This window comes from Lissotriton helveticus, chromosome 3_1, assembly GCF_964261635.1.
Source record: "Lissotriton helveticus chromosome 3_1, aLisHel1.1, whole genome shotgun sequence".
Classification (NCBI taxonomy): domain Eukaryota; kingdom Metazoa; phylum Chordata; class Amphibia; order Caudata; family Salamandridae; genus Lissotriton; species Lissotriton helveticus.
In genome coordinates this window covers 1476519766-1476536144 of record NC_136061.1, presented here as the reverse complement: position 1 = coordinate 1476536144, position 16379 = coordinate 1476519766, and the positions used below count along the sequence as shown (strand labels likewise).

Sequence of the window (16379 nt, the reverse complement as noted above, 5' to 3'; positions counted from 1 at the left end):
TACAGTACATTAATCACACATTTTTAACCATTTTTAGATGTTCAAAAGAGGCCACTCCATAGAACGGGGATGTGGGATGGCAGTGAGGAATCTGTAGTTGAAAGTATCCACCAGAAAGAGTGTTAATGAAGGTAAGTAACTTGTTCTTCTGATAAATACCTCTAACCTCAGATCCTCCCATTAGAATAGGTACTAAATTAGTATCTCCTAGATATACACGGTTTGAGCAGTGTACTTAGACCAACACGTCATGCAGAAGCGAATGGATGAAGTGGCCCTCCTTTTGTACTTGGCTGTCAGGGTAATAGTGCTTCGCGAATATATGAGCCGATGTCCATGTCACAGCTTGGCACATATCAAGGACGGGAATCCCAAGCGCCAACGCAGTGGCCGTGGCATTGGACCTGGCGGAATGAGCTCTCTACCTTCTGAGAGCTGATCCTCGGCTAGTACATAGAAGATTTTGATGGCGATGTCTATCCACTCAGACATGGTACTCTGCCCCACAGCCTTTCTTGTTTTGCCTAACCCCCTCCACTCACCCAAAACATTTGATCGACCAGTTATTGGTCCTTGGTAGAATCAAAGTAAAAATTCTAAGCCCTCTTCATCTCCAACCAATGGAGACTTTACTCCTCGTTTAGGAGACACTTTGAAACAAATAATTTCAGTAAAATGATCAGCTGACCGTGAGTCAACTGACAGGGAGTCAACACCTTAGGCAAAAAAGGAAGCCAGAGTCCTCGGCTCCATTTTGTCTGGAATGATGGTGGTGTAGGGTGGTTGCACTGAAAATGTCTGCAGCTCATTCACATAACGAGATTATGTAATTACAAGGAAGATGATAGATTTCTAAGTCAAGAGACCCAGCAAGCACCAATGCATAAACTTGAAGGGCATATACGTGGAACGTTGAGACCAAATTAAAGTCCCACTGGGGCATCACAAACTAGTTCAATGGTAATATGTGTCAAACTTGTGACAAACCATCACAACTGGTGATTTGAACAAGAACAACCAAAAGGGCTCAGACTTTACAGTGCAGTGCCTTGCTGGGTTAAAGACCAAAGAAACAAAAGGATGTCTGCGAGATTCGCTTGTATGAGGTCAGTGTCTTTGGTACCACTCCAGATTACAAATTTGTCACAGTGCCTAGCATAGATGGATTTCATAGGACGTCTGATGGAGAGGATGGTATCCATCAAGCACTTCTGACGGCAGATCAAGTGTAGTCAATTGTGGCTGTTTAATCTTCATGTGAGCAGGTATACGTTGTGGAGGATCCTGCCATGTTGCTGAGGCAGGAGCTCCTCCCAAAATTGTTGCATTTGTGGGGAAACGGCATGCATGGCTCTGCCAGCGTTGTAAAGGCAGTTTCCTGTGCTGTATCATCAATATCGGAGAAGAATACAGGACACATAGGCCTCCCCAAAAACAAGGGAAGAAGTCTTAAGATCCAAAGAAAATTTGAAATTCGAGAGAACCCACGGCCTAGATGGCTTTTATCCACCGTTTTACAAAGCAAGTGCCTCGTTGTTTTTCTGGAACTCTTAAATCTAATTAATTTTCCTCTCTGACCCAAACTATGACGGAAGCCTGAACAAGTCATAACCAGGCAAAGCCCCAACCAAAAGTAAATCCTACAGACTCCTCTCCGCTTGATCTAGACACAGAACTGTTGGCCATGTCAAATATAAAAATTCAATGTCTTCACATTTACTGGAAGTCTAAAACATGTTTATTAAAGTAAACGTATCACAAAGGAGCAGTCAGTGAGAGTGAGTTTTGCCATCCTGAGTTTGAGCCTGCAATCTTAACCCCTCCCACAATACTTCACTATTGAACTTCACTAAAAGCTAACAAAAAAATGAAAAAATAAACATATTATACATTTTTCCAACACTAAGCTCGCGAATCCTTGCTTACAAGCACCAGTATGAAAAGGAAACTGAATATGTCAGAAGCACAAGTACTAGGCAGGCCGACGTATAACGTGGGCACTCAAAGTGGCTACGTTTGAACGGCATGGTATTTTGTTTAAAACATATAAATCATTGAAAAGACAATTCAAGGTCTCAATCAAAATACCGGTGCTCAGACTGGATACATTGCTACTGCATATGATCCTCCCTAATTGAACAGGTTTCATACTGGGAGAGAAGCATGCAACCAGACAAAGAAAATAAAGTAAATCATTGGCATAGCTGGGAGGGGAGGCAAATAAGCTGTCTTACTTACTTTTGATGCTGAGAGGCATTTGGCCAAGTAAATAGGTCTTCCTGCAGGTTGTATGTATGTATGTATGTATGTATGTATGTATGTATGTATGTATGAATGGGGATGGATACCCCCTTTATGTAGGGAACTATGACACAATACCAGAACTCGGGCGCTACAATTATGGCTAATGGTAAACTCCGTGTCCAAATAACTCTGTGTCAAAATTAGTATATTAGAAGGGTGATAAGCCAGGTGTCTGTTGTCAGAAGGGGTTGTTTATCATAAAAGTATTCTACAAATATTCCTCTTACTCACATGCGTTAAATTGCATAATCTGAGAATGAACCACTATAAATTAGATATGTCCACCAATGACTGACATTCCTTGTCCCTGTCTTTATATTAGCTACCGATCTTAGTCTTCTGAGTTGATGACTTTTTCCTCAAAGACCTCTGCTAAAAGATTATGTACCTGGTTTAGAATTGGGTGGAAATGGAAAATATTCGTTTTTCTGCAGAGGTGCTAAATCCCCCTGAAATAGTGGTGTATGGTGGTGGAAATTGCATCTCTAAATTTTCCTGCACATCATGAAGCAGTGGATTTTTCTTTGCCATCCAACCAAGGTATGCCTCCATGAGTGTGGAGAGAGGGAAAACACCTCAAGATAGAATAGACCTATCACATTCTTACACTGAATAGCCAGGCCTTTGTAAAGGAACTGTTGACTCCTGCATAAGCCTCTGTCTTTTCCAACAACAATCTAAACCTAAGGATTGCCCTTGACTAACTGAATGGAGTTTGCTTTTTGGAGATTGTCTTTTTTGTAACACTTAAATAATTAAACGGTGACTGTGGGAAAGTCATATTTTAAATTGTAGATTAGTCAGAAATCTCGATATATTACTCCAGAAATACAGTGAAATAATGGGAAGTATTACACACAAGAATATCCCTTTACCTTAGACAGAGCATAGGCATTTGATTAAATGTGTGCTTGTGTATGCTATCTCCAATTAAAAAGCCAGCTCTGCTTACTTATATGTGCAAGACCTATTAACATTGCTGCTGCTGCAATGGCTGATGTGTTCTGACTCCCCAGAACCTTTTTATTCTATTTAAACGAATGCACTTATGCTGTTGATTCCCGATCCAGCTTTATAATTTCAGTATATTACTCCTCCTTATTTACGGGGCGACCCGGAATTGAAATGCAAACGGTTTAGACCTGGACATTAATTGTTGCAAACGTTACTTAATTTAAGAACAGATACATCGCAGAAAACAACCCACTACCTACATTTTTTCTTTTATTTGACAGTGATCTTTGGAAAATAAGATACACCTAGCCAATCGCTAACAAATTAGCCTTCTTTTTCCCCCCAACTAAATATATAATTAATATTAGCCATGAATTTGATCCCATTTATGGAAACATTTTGCTGAGTTTTAAGATTCTTCAGAGATCAGATATTAAAAATCTGTGGCAGCGATTTGGCTGCTAATATATCTGTTGTCTAGGACCGAAGACCTGCAGGAAATTTCTGATTACATGTCTACATACCCTTAAAGTGCCAAATCTCTGATGTAAATGAATGCAAGAAAGGCACCTTCTTAAAAGGAGGCATGCATTTGGGTCTGGTTCTGGGGTCTTAAAATTGATTTGTGAATTCACCATTCATAGAAGGTCTGACCTAGTAAGACTGCTTTAGCTGTTTCACTACCCGTATGTATTAACAAAGTAAATGAATACAATGACACAAATACATGCCTATGGGAGTTTTGTCTCAGCCCTCTTCATCAATTGGTCAGTTGTAGTGTCATTCAAATACTCATTCTGCTCATCACCACATATAATATAGGGCAAGGGGCTAGCTTTCTTCTGTGATTGGCTCTCTTGCACAGCGAGTGACTGTATTTTAACCTGATCACATATGCACATTCACATAAAACTGTTGCATTTTGGTGTCGTGACTGGGGAGGCAATCTCTCTTGCCTTCTTTTTTTCTTTTGCTTGGGGCCTGGCAGTGCCCTATTCACTTTCTTTTTTTATTCAGATGAATATGCTTGGAAAAAATGAATAAAAAAAGACATGCTTGCGAAGGCAAACTTATTAGTTTTACCACTGCTTGTTTGAAAAAGAAGTTTCATTCGAAAATCAAATTGACTGCTTGGCCTCTTTATTTAATTACATTTAAGAGCGTTTAATGCCAGCCACAATGAGTGTTACAGTGAGAAGAAGTGCTAGTACTGCCTATGATTCATCATGGACAGATCAGGTATTGCCAGTATTTGTTCCATTGTGTAAGATTCACAGACTGCCATGCCTAATGAATATTCTTTAGGCAGGTCTCAATTTTTGACTCATTACAATTGGTCCCAATCTCAGGGATGGTGACCTGCAACAGTCAGCGGACCACCATCCCTGTGATTGCTTTTCAAAAAAGAAAAGTTTTATTTTTTATTTTTTGAAGTTTCCTCCTGATCACTACCGACTCCCCCAAAATGTGTACCCCAATTTACAAAGAAAAAAAATGGTCAAAAGATGACCATTTTTCTTTTGCAAATAAGTTAACACTTTACCTTGGGAGTTGGTAACTTATCAATGGTTTGCAACTGGAATTCCATAGTGTGAGCCATTGAGTTACTTGTTGACTTGGGTGTGAGTCCTGGTCAGGCAGCAACCACAATCCTTGCATGGGGAGAGGCATAAGCCAACACTAAATTAATCTATGCTCAACCCTCTGATAACTTGGCACAGAGCAGGCAGGCCAAACTTAGAGGCAATGTCTAAATCATTTGTGTAACACTTCAAATAGTAATAAAGTAAAAACCACCACACAAAAAGAGTCCCACATCAAGTTAAGCAAATAGAGTAAAATCTAGTAAAGTAAACAAGACCAAAATGACAAAAATCCAATCACTAGAACCGGAGTTATGAATGTGTAAATACTTTAGAGAAAATAGTGCCAAAAAGCATAAAGCACAAACTGCGCGGTGGACTGGGTCAAAGTAACACTTTTAGGCCTTTTACGATGGAGCGCAGGTCTGCTACAATCACCAGATTAAGCCCGCTGAAGTTTACCATCTCAAGTCCGTGCCAAGAGTCCCGTTTGCGATGGAGGGGGCCACAAGAAGCTGGGAGAGTGTTGCAGGAGGCTGACGATATAGCACAAAGAGGCATGTAGGCATCACGGACGGGCGTTGCTGGAGCTTCGCTTTGGTAGTTCCCAGCTAGCCGTTGATGCTGTAGCGCAAAGAGGGGGCTGCTGGAGCTTTGCATTGAATCGTGGTGTGAGCAGCGAGGTTCCGTATTAACAGTCTGGTCACAGTTGGAAACCGCAGAAAAACCTGAATTTAGCTACCTGAGCCTCACCAGGGGCCAAGGACCTGGGGAGCACCACTTGGGGATCAGGAACTCTCTGTAGCTGGGTCTAGGTATTGGTGCAGGATATTGGCAAGCCTTTTATTTTCTTGAGCCTCAGTTCAGGAGGCCAGCAGACTTACTCTTGGAGTCACTCTGGTGTCCTGGGTTCAAGGGTGAATTTGCAGGTCCAGTTCTCATCTCACCAAGGCAAGAAGGCAGCAGGTCCGCAAACTAGAGCAGTCATTCCTCAGAGAAGCAGTCCAGCAGAATGACAGTTCTTTCAGCAGCAAAGCAGTCCTTCTTCGTGGCAGAGTATCCACAGGTCCTAAAGTGTACTGAAGAGTTGGTGTCTGAGATCCAGTATTTATATCCAGTTGTGCTTTTGAAGTGGGGACAAGCTTCTAGAGGCATGCATTTGAAGGGCACAGGTGCCCTGCCTTCTTGGCCCTGGCTCCAGACTAACTACGGGGCATATGTAGCCCTTTGTTTGGAGACAGGACACAGCCTATTCAAGTGTAAGTGGGGGTGGGTCCTGCTCCTCCCTCTCCGCCAGCCAGTGATGGCCCATTTAGTCATCCCTAACTCCCTATAGTGTGCAGCTGTCTAGGAGGATAACATAAAGTCCAACTGTCAAATACACCCAGTGATGTGCCTCAGAGACAGGCTTGTAGATAACAAATGCCTACGGTATAAAAATGCCAACTTTTTAAAGTGGCATTTTCAAAATTGTAATTTTAAAATCCAGCTTCACCTCCTCTGGGAAAATGATTACTTTGCCTGGTCGACAATCTCAGTTTAAAACTGCACATACAGAGGCTGCAATGGCAGGACTGAGACATATTTAAGGTGCTACTTAAGTGGGTGGCACAATCGGAACTGCTGCCCAGCTAGTACCATTTAATTTACAGGGCCTGGACACAGGTAGGGCCATATTACAGGGGACTTATAAGTAACTTAAATGTGCCGGTTAGGTATAAGCCTTTCAAAACCATGTTTTAAGTAGAGAGCACAAGCACTTTAGTGCTTGTTAACAGTGGTAAATAGCACAGAGTCCCAAAACCAACAAAAAGGGAACTCAGCATAAAGTGGAGGGCAAAGGTAAAAGTTTTGGGATGCCCCTGTAGAGAGGGCCAGGTCTAACACCTAGGTTAACTAGTCCCTATTTGGAAGAGATGGCCACAACTCACACCTTCTAATTCGTGATATGTAAACCATATCCATGTCTATTTTAACTTTTAAAACTCCTAAAATGGAACATCTTACTGGTGGTAAACCCATAAATTTAGTGAACCACAGAGTTTGCAACTGATAAAGTTTCATAATTTGGCCCAATGTTTTAGAAAAAGGTATTTGTGCAGTCTGGCTTTTCATATGAAACTTATCTGGCCAAATCCACTCATCTTAGATGTCTATTTATCTAAGTTTGTGACTTATTCTTGTGAGACCCTTCTTAAAAGACTTGACTTGGGTGTTTTATGTCATCTTTACCTACATGATGAATCTACATATTGCATGAGAATGAACTGTGCTGCAAAAATAATAGACTAAGGTTATATCTCAGCCTCTATGGCAGCATGTTGCACTATTATTGGTGCTACCCTGCTCCTGTTGGAAATGCTGCAATGCCTTAGGTGTGCTGTAGGTTAGGAAATAATGATGCAGTCTCAGAGTTGCTGATGTTAAGGTGTAGCATGTAGCATGTAGAATGTGATTCCATTGGAAAAGTCACCAGAATGAATCAAGGCTAGATGATGTGTCATTGATGGAGATGTGCAACAGCCTCTTCTCCATGTGTTTGGTGGTTTAGTGGTTGATTTTGTGCTTCTATTTTAAGATATAGAACTGGTTAAGGCCAAATTACTTTGTTGTAGAGGCACGCTGCCTTTGTTGTATTACTCCCAATGTATATAATGAGCAAAAATGGGCTGAATTTGAAACAATCTGAGCAACTGCAACATATAAAATGATTTCTGCTGTCTTTTGTTTTTCTTAGACGGAAGGAAGCAAGCTTCAGAAGGACCTGAGGACTTACCTGACTTCTGTGAAAGGTAAGGTCTGCCCTTAGCATCCACCAGCTCATCGATAGTGTGTTGGAGCTTAGGCCAGTCAAACATTTATATCCAGAGGGGCGACCTTTCTAGCAGCATAAGAGGTAAAGGGAGAAAACTATCAAATAACATCTCATTTCAGTGCAACCAATGTGTTCATACATTAATCCACTCAACAACCTAATCTGGGTTTGGTAGGGTTTAATTATACATTTAGAAACAAATCAATTTAGACCAAGCTCAACTTAATTATATAAAAGTACAGAAAGACCAAGATAAGATCAAATCTCCTGAAGAGATTTACCCTAAATAATATAAAGCAGACAACTTGCTCTATGACGATGATACAGACGACCAGAAAAAAAGAATTGTGTATTCAATTTCATCTGTTGATTCTCGAAAAAAGGCACGAGCCAGCTATCTCCCTTTACACTACCTTAAAAGAGGCAACCCTAAGCTTAGAAGCATTCGGTAAAGGTGAAATCAGAAAGGTGTCAGCTGTCAAAGTCTTCTGTAGAAGGCACTCCAACCATGGGTCAAGTAGCATACATCCACACAAGCAGAAGCATAGGTCTGCTGCATGTGAAAACATAAGATGACACTCCCTTTCCTTGCTTCGTCCAGCATAAAATATCAGTTGCATTCAGAGTAGACAGCCCCATGTGACCTTTGCTGGTGAATTTCCATAGTTCGAGTACAGTTGGATACTTTCACCACCTTTCCCACATCGATAAGTTGCAACTTTGCTCACCCATGGTCATTTCTCTCCTCTCCCATGAGAACGTGCCTCCTTGCTCGTTACTGCGCTTCTCCTTGCCAACTTCGTCTTCTCATACCTTGCTATCTAAAGAAGACTAAGCCCTCCTATGCTAACTAATGAGGCTCTCTCTCTCTCTCTCCATACCTGTAGTGAAAACAAAATACATGTACATATATTCTATTAGAAGGCTAAATAGGCATTACAGGTTAAACTCTAACCGTGAGCATGGACCAAACGGTTTCTCGGGGCCTACTCTAGACAATTTAGTGGTGCACAGGGTTACAGAATATGTGCACATTTCTACACATAATAAATGCAGCTCCTTAATACATGTATAAATTGTAAAGAATTGCGAAGATATCATTCTAAGTTCACCTGCATGAAAAAGAATCTTGTTACACGTAAAAATGTTTAAACACTAGTTTACACATATTTAAATTTCATAACCCCACAATAGGATACATTTATGTTAACTTATCCTGTCACATTAATATGTAAGTGTCACAGAAACCTTTATTGATCACGTTCTATACACAAATATGTCATGTGGAATACTTTAAATATGCAATACTCCACTCCCATTAGTAACGTTAATTAAACAGGATATATTCAAGTGCTGACTACACATGAATACGATGCACTGCTACGATATCGCAGATGGGATCAAGATTACACTTATCCAATCCCCCCTCTGCTGTTCTCTTGAACGCCTCCAGACGCTTTATGTCATTTAAATATTAGTTCTGTTTCCTTTCTAGCGTCCAGCCCTTTCTTTTTCATGATATTCCTTTCTTTTTCTTGTATCCCCGGTACACCTTCACACCCACAATCGGAATTACTGCACAAAGTGTAATAATCCACAACAGTCTCAAAATAGAACCCACTATACCACTTCCCAAATCTGCAAACCATCTACCTACAACACTAAATCCATGAACAACCGAGTCCCAAACACCTTCTGCTGCCAATCCACTCACTTCATTGTGGAAGTCGGTAATATTCTGTTTGAACTTAGGTATGTGTTTACTTTTGTCAGGGCCGCAAGTACAACACTGTTGGACTTTTAACATCCAGGAGACTCAGCCTTCCTTTGCGAGCAGAAGGTCTAATGCAAGACGGTTATGCAAAACCTTAGCCCTAATAGCAACCATCTCCGTATTCTCAGGCAAAAAAGATCCAGCTGTATTAGTAGAACCTATCAACTACAGTGGAACGTTTTCTAATCTTGATGTCAGTCAGTCAAAAACTCTTTATTTCAATTATTTAAAATCATTAAAGACACAATCAAAACATAACATAAAATATGCGACATGGATATTAAAACATAGATATTAGAACATTAGAATAAATATATGTAAAAATAGTTGACACCAAGGAACCGGACATTTATGTTGCAGCAATTCATAATTAAATTTAATTTGGTCACGGTCCTATGAAAACAATTTAAACGAGTTATCCATGTAAAAGGCCTACAAAATCTTTTATGAACGGACAGTCTTTCTATTTTTTATCCTGGCTGCTGCCACCAGAAAACTAGCAACACTATAGATGTCACGTGTACTGCTAAGCATTTGCAGATAAAGTAGGGCAGGCTTTACTTGTATAAAACCGGCCTCCCTGAGTAATGGTATTAAAAACTTTTTCCTGATCTCAGCATAAAAGTCACAAAACATTATAAAGTGCATGGTGTCCTGTGTCGAAAAGTTGTTACATGTGCAAGGTGCAGAATTTTCCGGTTTTCCCCAGTTTGAAAAAGTACCTAGGGTAAGGTGAATTAAGTTGAAGCGAAATCTAACCAGCAAGTAACGATGGAATGGCTTGGTTACGATTTTCAAATAAGGTTCGATGGTGAGGGAAGTCAACAAAAGATAGTTGGCTCTAACACACGGTTTTGTTAGCTCTCTTTCCTCCTGTTCCATTTCTACTATTTTCAGGAAATTTACCCTAATCCAACCTATATCCTCCTTTTTTATAGTTTCAGGTGCTGTATAAAGTTCTGGTCGTCCCAACTTGATGAACACGGCTCTAACGTACATCAGCCAGGGCACCCTATGAGCCTTATCTAAAGCTATACAGTCACTAAGGATCTGGTGGTTCAGGGTAATTTCATCATTCAGCCACGTCTTCACCCAACAGATCAGAGGTGCCATTTTTAATTGATCTGTGATATAACCCAAGTCCAGTTCAGTGTGTAGGAGTATGTTGGTGTCGACTGGGGAACCGACAATAGTGATCTTAAAAACCTATTTCCTGCCACTTGAATCCTGCATTGGGATGTATAACCCCATATGGATGCCCCATAAGAGGCAATTGCCAGACATTTAGATTTATAGATCTTGAGTCTTGCCTCAATAGGTCTGGCACCCAGCCTCTTAGCGAAGCCCAGGAGAGAAGTTGTCGATCTTGCTACCGTGTTGCTTTTAAACGTTTGTTGATGTCCCCAGTTTCCCCCCTCATCGAAGAGAACCCCGAGATAGGTGAAAACCGGGACCCTCGACAAAGCAACACCATTACATGAAAAAGGTTTTATCTTAGTAAACCTCGCTTTTGACCCTGCCACCATGACATGCGACTTCTTGCTGTTAACTTTTAAATCCAGGGAGTCCATAAATCTGCCAAAATAATCCAGCAGCCTCTGGAGGCCTACTCCCGTGCGTGCTAGTAATACTGCGTCATCCGCGTATAAGAGGACCGGCACTACTGATTCACCCATGCGCGGGACGTCCAAAGTGGCCCTGCCCAGGGTCTTCTCCAAGGCGTTGATATAGATCGTAAAAAGGACGGGTGCCAGGATACAACCCTGCCTAACCCCCCTCTTTGATCTAAAATGGGTGGTGCACCGACCTTCCCTGGTCACCCTCACTGCTGCTGAGAGATCCTGGTGTAAGTTACTTAGAAAATTAACTAATGATGGGTCTATTCCCATATCGCGAAGGAGGTGCCATAATTTAGAACGGTTAACTAGATCAAAAGCTGAGGAGAGATCCATGAAACCCATGTATAACAGCCCTTCCTTAGCCACCGTATATTTACTTATAAGGAGGTAAAGATTTAAACATTGGTCCATGGTACTCCTATGCTCTCTAAATCCATATTAAAGGTTCGAGAGGGTCTCCCCTACTCTTGCCCATCCCTCAATTTATGTAAAATGACTCTACCCAGGATCTTTACTGCCGAATCTATCAGTGAGATTGGCCTATAACAGGTGGGGTCCCCTCTAGATCCCTTTTTAAATATCGGGACAATGATTGATTTTGCCCACGACGGGGGGGAAACCCATAGAAGTGGAGGCGTTAAATACATTAGTCAAGATCTTAGCCCAAAAATTCGGGTAAAAGCTGTATAAATCCGAGGGCACCCCGCCAGGGCCTGGTGCTTTATTTTTTGACATGCACTTAATCACTCTTTCCACCTCGTCCACTTCAAAATGTACTAAGCCTGCACCTCGGGGGATAATATTAAAATCCTCATCCTGCTGCTCTAGACTACCATTATCATTATCATAAATTTCCTTAAAATGACGGAGCCAGCATTCATCGGGGATGACACAATCTATATCTAAGTTCTCCTGAACTGCGATAAACGGGTGACTTAGGGTTGCCCAAAATTTACTGCTGTCCCGTAACCCTCAAGTAGAGAGAGCAGATTCTCCCATGCATTCTCTTTTATCTGTTGTTTACATTTAGCAATTGCTATTTTATAACACTTCGGGAGATTGGCAACAAGGGCCCTATCCCGAGGCCTGGCTTTCAAGGCCTGAAGGAGCGCTCCATGCGCCCTCGAACAGTCCCCATCAAACCATCTCTGAGCTTTCCTGGGGTTATATCTGTTAGCTGCTTCTAGTCCCTTTGCGATCTGATCGCAGACAGCCGTGTATGCATCCAGGATCTCCCCATTTGGGGCCGTGCCGTCAAGGCAGATTGCGAAATTCGCCTCTGCCCTGATGGCCAGGTCCTCAAAAAAGGCTTCCGGGACCACCCTGTCTCATTTAATCCTTCTCCCTTGGTCTTTAGTTACCAGGCCTCTCGCTGCCCCTCCGCCAATTCCTTTGGGCCCGCTTGCTTCCCCTACGTCAACCTCTAGAAGGACTGGGTTGTGGTCACTAAAATGGAAGTCACTACGCAATAGTCCACGGTCCTCGCCAGTATCGCCACGGACAAAAAAATATAATCGATCACTGTGGTTGACCCTCGTCCAATAAAAGTAGGAGGCCTTTCTTCCCCTTCTACAAGGCTAGGTTCAAATAAATTCGTAATGGCCAAGAACTCTTCAAGCGCCTCTCCTTGGCCAGTATGTTCAAAATGAGGCGCCACTGCAGTCACAGGTCAACACTGGTCACCTGAGTAGCAGTCTCATTTGCATGGATGAATATTAATATCGCCCAAAAAAATTACCTCGAAAGTGGAGTTCTGAGTATGTTTATAGACTGACAAAAATGGTCCAAAGCCCTTAAATGTTCATTGTGCTGTGAAGCATCTTTAGAGTTATAGAAATTAATTAAAAGGATCTTCGGTATAGAAATTCCACTCCACTCTAGTATCAGAATGTTACTAGACTCTAAAACTATTTCAGTAACGAGACCTTTCAGATTAAGAGAAAAGAGGAAAATTAAACCCCCCCCCTAGGCCTCCCAGCACTCCCTTGAATCGCTGGAGTGACAAAACATTGAAAACCATCCAAGTTAAAACTACTGGCAGCATCCCACGTCTCCTGCAGGCCATCATATTGTTTCACGAGGTCCACCCAACGATCATCAGACCTCTTGGACCCGATTCCCGCTACATTCCAGCTCAGAATCCTAACTGGTACAATATGGGTGGCCCCCCCCCCCTCGTATTCAGCCTGATCTTGGGTGGGGGCATGTTGTCAATCGTTTGTCTCCAGTTGCGACAGAGGAGAGAAATGATTTGAAAGGCCTATCTCCATATTGGACATTTGAGGGGAGGAGTTAGTATGTGCAATGGCCTGTAAAACCCTCTGTCCTCTGTGATGGACCCGCCTCTAGCCCCGGCTCAGCCCCCTTATCTAATGTCTTGGGAGTCCCCAGTAAGCTCCCCCGCAGTAACAATTGCCGATTTTTTGTCTGAGTCTTTATGTATGGCTTATCTGGTGGGTAAAAATAACCCAGGGGAACCGGTCTGATGCCTGTGTTGTCCAGTTCCGAGGCATCCCAAAATAATCTTTCAGCGATGAACCGGCTGTTAAAATTTACGACAACACAGTCACCGCTGATAGTTTTGGGACGTCGACCTACCCAATTCACTCTCCTTGCCATTATAATTGCTTTTGTTATCTCAAAGCCTCCGCTACTATATTGTGCGCACCAATGGCTAGCTAACTTCATGAGATCCTGGGTTGATTCCTTCTCCCCATGCCTTAAAGAGGGGATCCCCGTGAACACAGAAACTAGTGGGGCCGCATCAGGCGGAAGGTCCAGAGTATTGCCATGTTGATGCTCATATCAGACTTTGGTTAGAGGAGAACTCTTGCTATTACCTGATCCCTTTTCTGCTAATCCGGCTCTAATGCCGTTTGTGGGATGTGGACTAAATGGGGAAGTTGCTGCCGGGTCCTTATCCGTAATAGGCCTGTTCTCATTACGGGAAGATACTATTCTCGCTTTATCAGAATATGCTGATTGGTCCTGAATTAAGGGCCCTTCTTGCCCTATATACTGTTTCAGAACCCCGTCTAATCTCTCGCATTTCTTTAAGAGCCCTGCAACACACGTATTTAAAGTGTCCACAATGTCTTTTGCAATAGCGACTAGAGCGGGTTCCAAACGCGCTGTAAACAGTTCCTCAATCAATTCACCAACATACTCTCTGATGTTAGAATCCATGTCATGAGACCCAACAGCTGGCTTATGTCTTAGTGTGTTTTTTACCAGACCTGCGCTTGCGTAATGGATGTTGTATAGGGGTTTCCACGCTGTTTATCCCCTCTTCCTTGGGCGACCCCGCAGAGTCCATTTCAACCATTGCTGGCTTGGGCAATATGGGTGGTTTAACAATCACAATGTTCGGCTCTAGAGGTATACTCAAGCTCCTGGAGATTGTTAGGACTCCTGCTTCCGGGGCAGCTATAACCTCCACACCGCCCATGCCCAATTCTCGTTCAGCATCTGCTATCTCTTTCGGTAATACCCCCATGGCAGATGTCAAATAGGATATAATGGATTCAGATTTCCGCGGCACTTTGGCTTTTGTCCCTTCAAGCTCCCCATTGCATAACTGTTTTCTCTTACCCATGGTGGATGTCAGGGGGGTAGCCCGGCCTGGCCTCCTCTGGCCCCGGATGGCCACAGATGGCCCGCCCTTTGCCCGGGCTGAGCCCAGCGCCGCCCGCGCGCGTCCCGCCTTGCAGTGAACAGGAAGCAGATAAATCACCTGATTCTCAGGGGGAGGGGTGGGATGTCAGCTGCTGCCCCCATTGGCTCCTGGATGCTGTAGTGATACCGCAAGGCCCCCAAACCGGCAAGCAGCACCGGTGACGCGTCATTCAATATCACCCCTACTCCTGGTATTATTGCTCGCAGCAGTTTGCCTGTTGCCCTTTGGATCCTTGCTCACTGGGACTTCAACCGCCGGACTGCGAGGACCTGCAGCCCCGTCATTTCTTGCAGCTGATCCTCTTCCCGCCCACTCGCCTGCCTGCTCTTAACTGCTCGCAGCCCCCGCTTTGCGGGAGCCGCTCGCAGCAGTTTGCCTGTTGCCCTTTGAATTCTTGCCCACTGGGACTTCAACTGCGAGGACCAGCAGCCCCGTCATTTCTTGCAGCTGATCCTCTTCCCGCCTATTCTTATTTAACCACGCCCAGTCCTCGCAACGCGGGACGCGCGCGGTTGTGCGCCGGGCGAAGGCAATGGCGGGCCCGTTTGAGCCCGTTCGAGAACGATTGAGGACGGGACGGGGCCTTCCACTAACAACCACATCTAAAGGTTAGTGTTCTAACTCTTGGGAGATCCCCAGTTTATTTGTAATCGAAGTAGAACCGAGAAGGAACTCTAACTAATACTTTTGTAATGGCTACCAAGGCTGGAAGGGGTAGAAAATCGATTAACGGCAGGTCAATCGTGGGTACGCTTGACCAATTCCTCACATGAGCATCGTCCACCCTAGCCCATGAAATAGAACTGACGGAAAGGAGATTGCCAATGGACCCTGCCTTCAACAAGAGGTCATCTATGGGCAGGTTGGCCCGGGTGTTGTCCCCTACCCCTTACCTGAATCTGTTGTATCAACGCCTGTTGGCACTGGAGAGGGCCTAGGGACTCCAACTTTACAAGCCGTTGACGGTCTATCAAACCCAATTATAAGTAGAGGCGATATCTCCGATACGCAAAATGACCCCATTGAATGCAACGACCACCCTGAACTTCCTGCATGTGGCGCAAAGACGAGATCCACACGAGGCTCTAAACCTGGGCTAACCCCATTGGTAACTAAAAGGAAGCATGTGGGTGCCGTTCAAAAGGGCAGAAAAGACAAAGTTCAGAAACATAATGCTGCCAGAGAGAGTACGGGGTTGATATCTCAAATCAGTCGTGGAGAAGGACAACATATTGTTGATCTGTCTACTCCAGTAAAGAGCTCTAGCATGGAGCCCCTGTCTGAATGGGGCCAGGACTTATTTATTTATGGTTTTTGTAAAGCGCGACACTCGTCCCATGGGACATCACGGCGCTGTAAATCAAAGGAAACTGCTGAGGACTGAATTGGGGAGTTAGTTTTTGGGGAAAAGGTGAGTTTTAAGTTTTTGGCGGAATTGAAGGTAATTTGTGGTGAGTCTGAGGTCTACGGGTAGCTCATTCCATCTTTTGGCAGCCAGGTATGAGAAGGCGCGACCGCCAGTTCGCGCTTTGTAGATGCGCTTGGATTTAGCCAGCGCCAGGTGGTTTGATCTTAGATTCCTGTTGGGGATGTAGAACTCAATTTTCTCTTGGAGAATGAGGGGGCCCGTTTTATGAAGAGCTCTGTGTGCATG

At 43.5% G+C, this 16379-nt stretch overlaps 1 protein-coding gene across 12 annotated transcripts in view; it reads left to right on the top strand.

Annotated features, from left to right (window-relative positions):
* Positions 1-16379, top strand: part of BIN1 (bridging integrator 1) — a 617822-nt gene that overhangs the window by 217229 nt on the left and 384214 nt on the right. For all 12 annotated transcript variants that reach the window (XM_078682096.1, XM_078682097.1, XM_078682098.1 and 9 more), the window contains exon 3: positions 7579-7633. In XM_078682096.1, coding sequence (XP_078538222.1) covers positions 7579-7633 — 55 coding nt within the window. The remainder of the gene's footprint in view (positions 1-7578; positions 7634-16379) is intronic.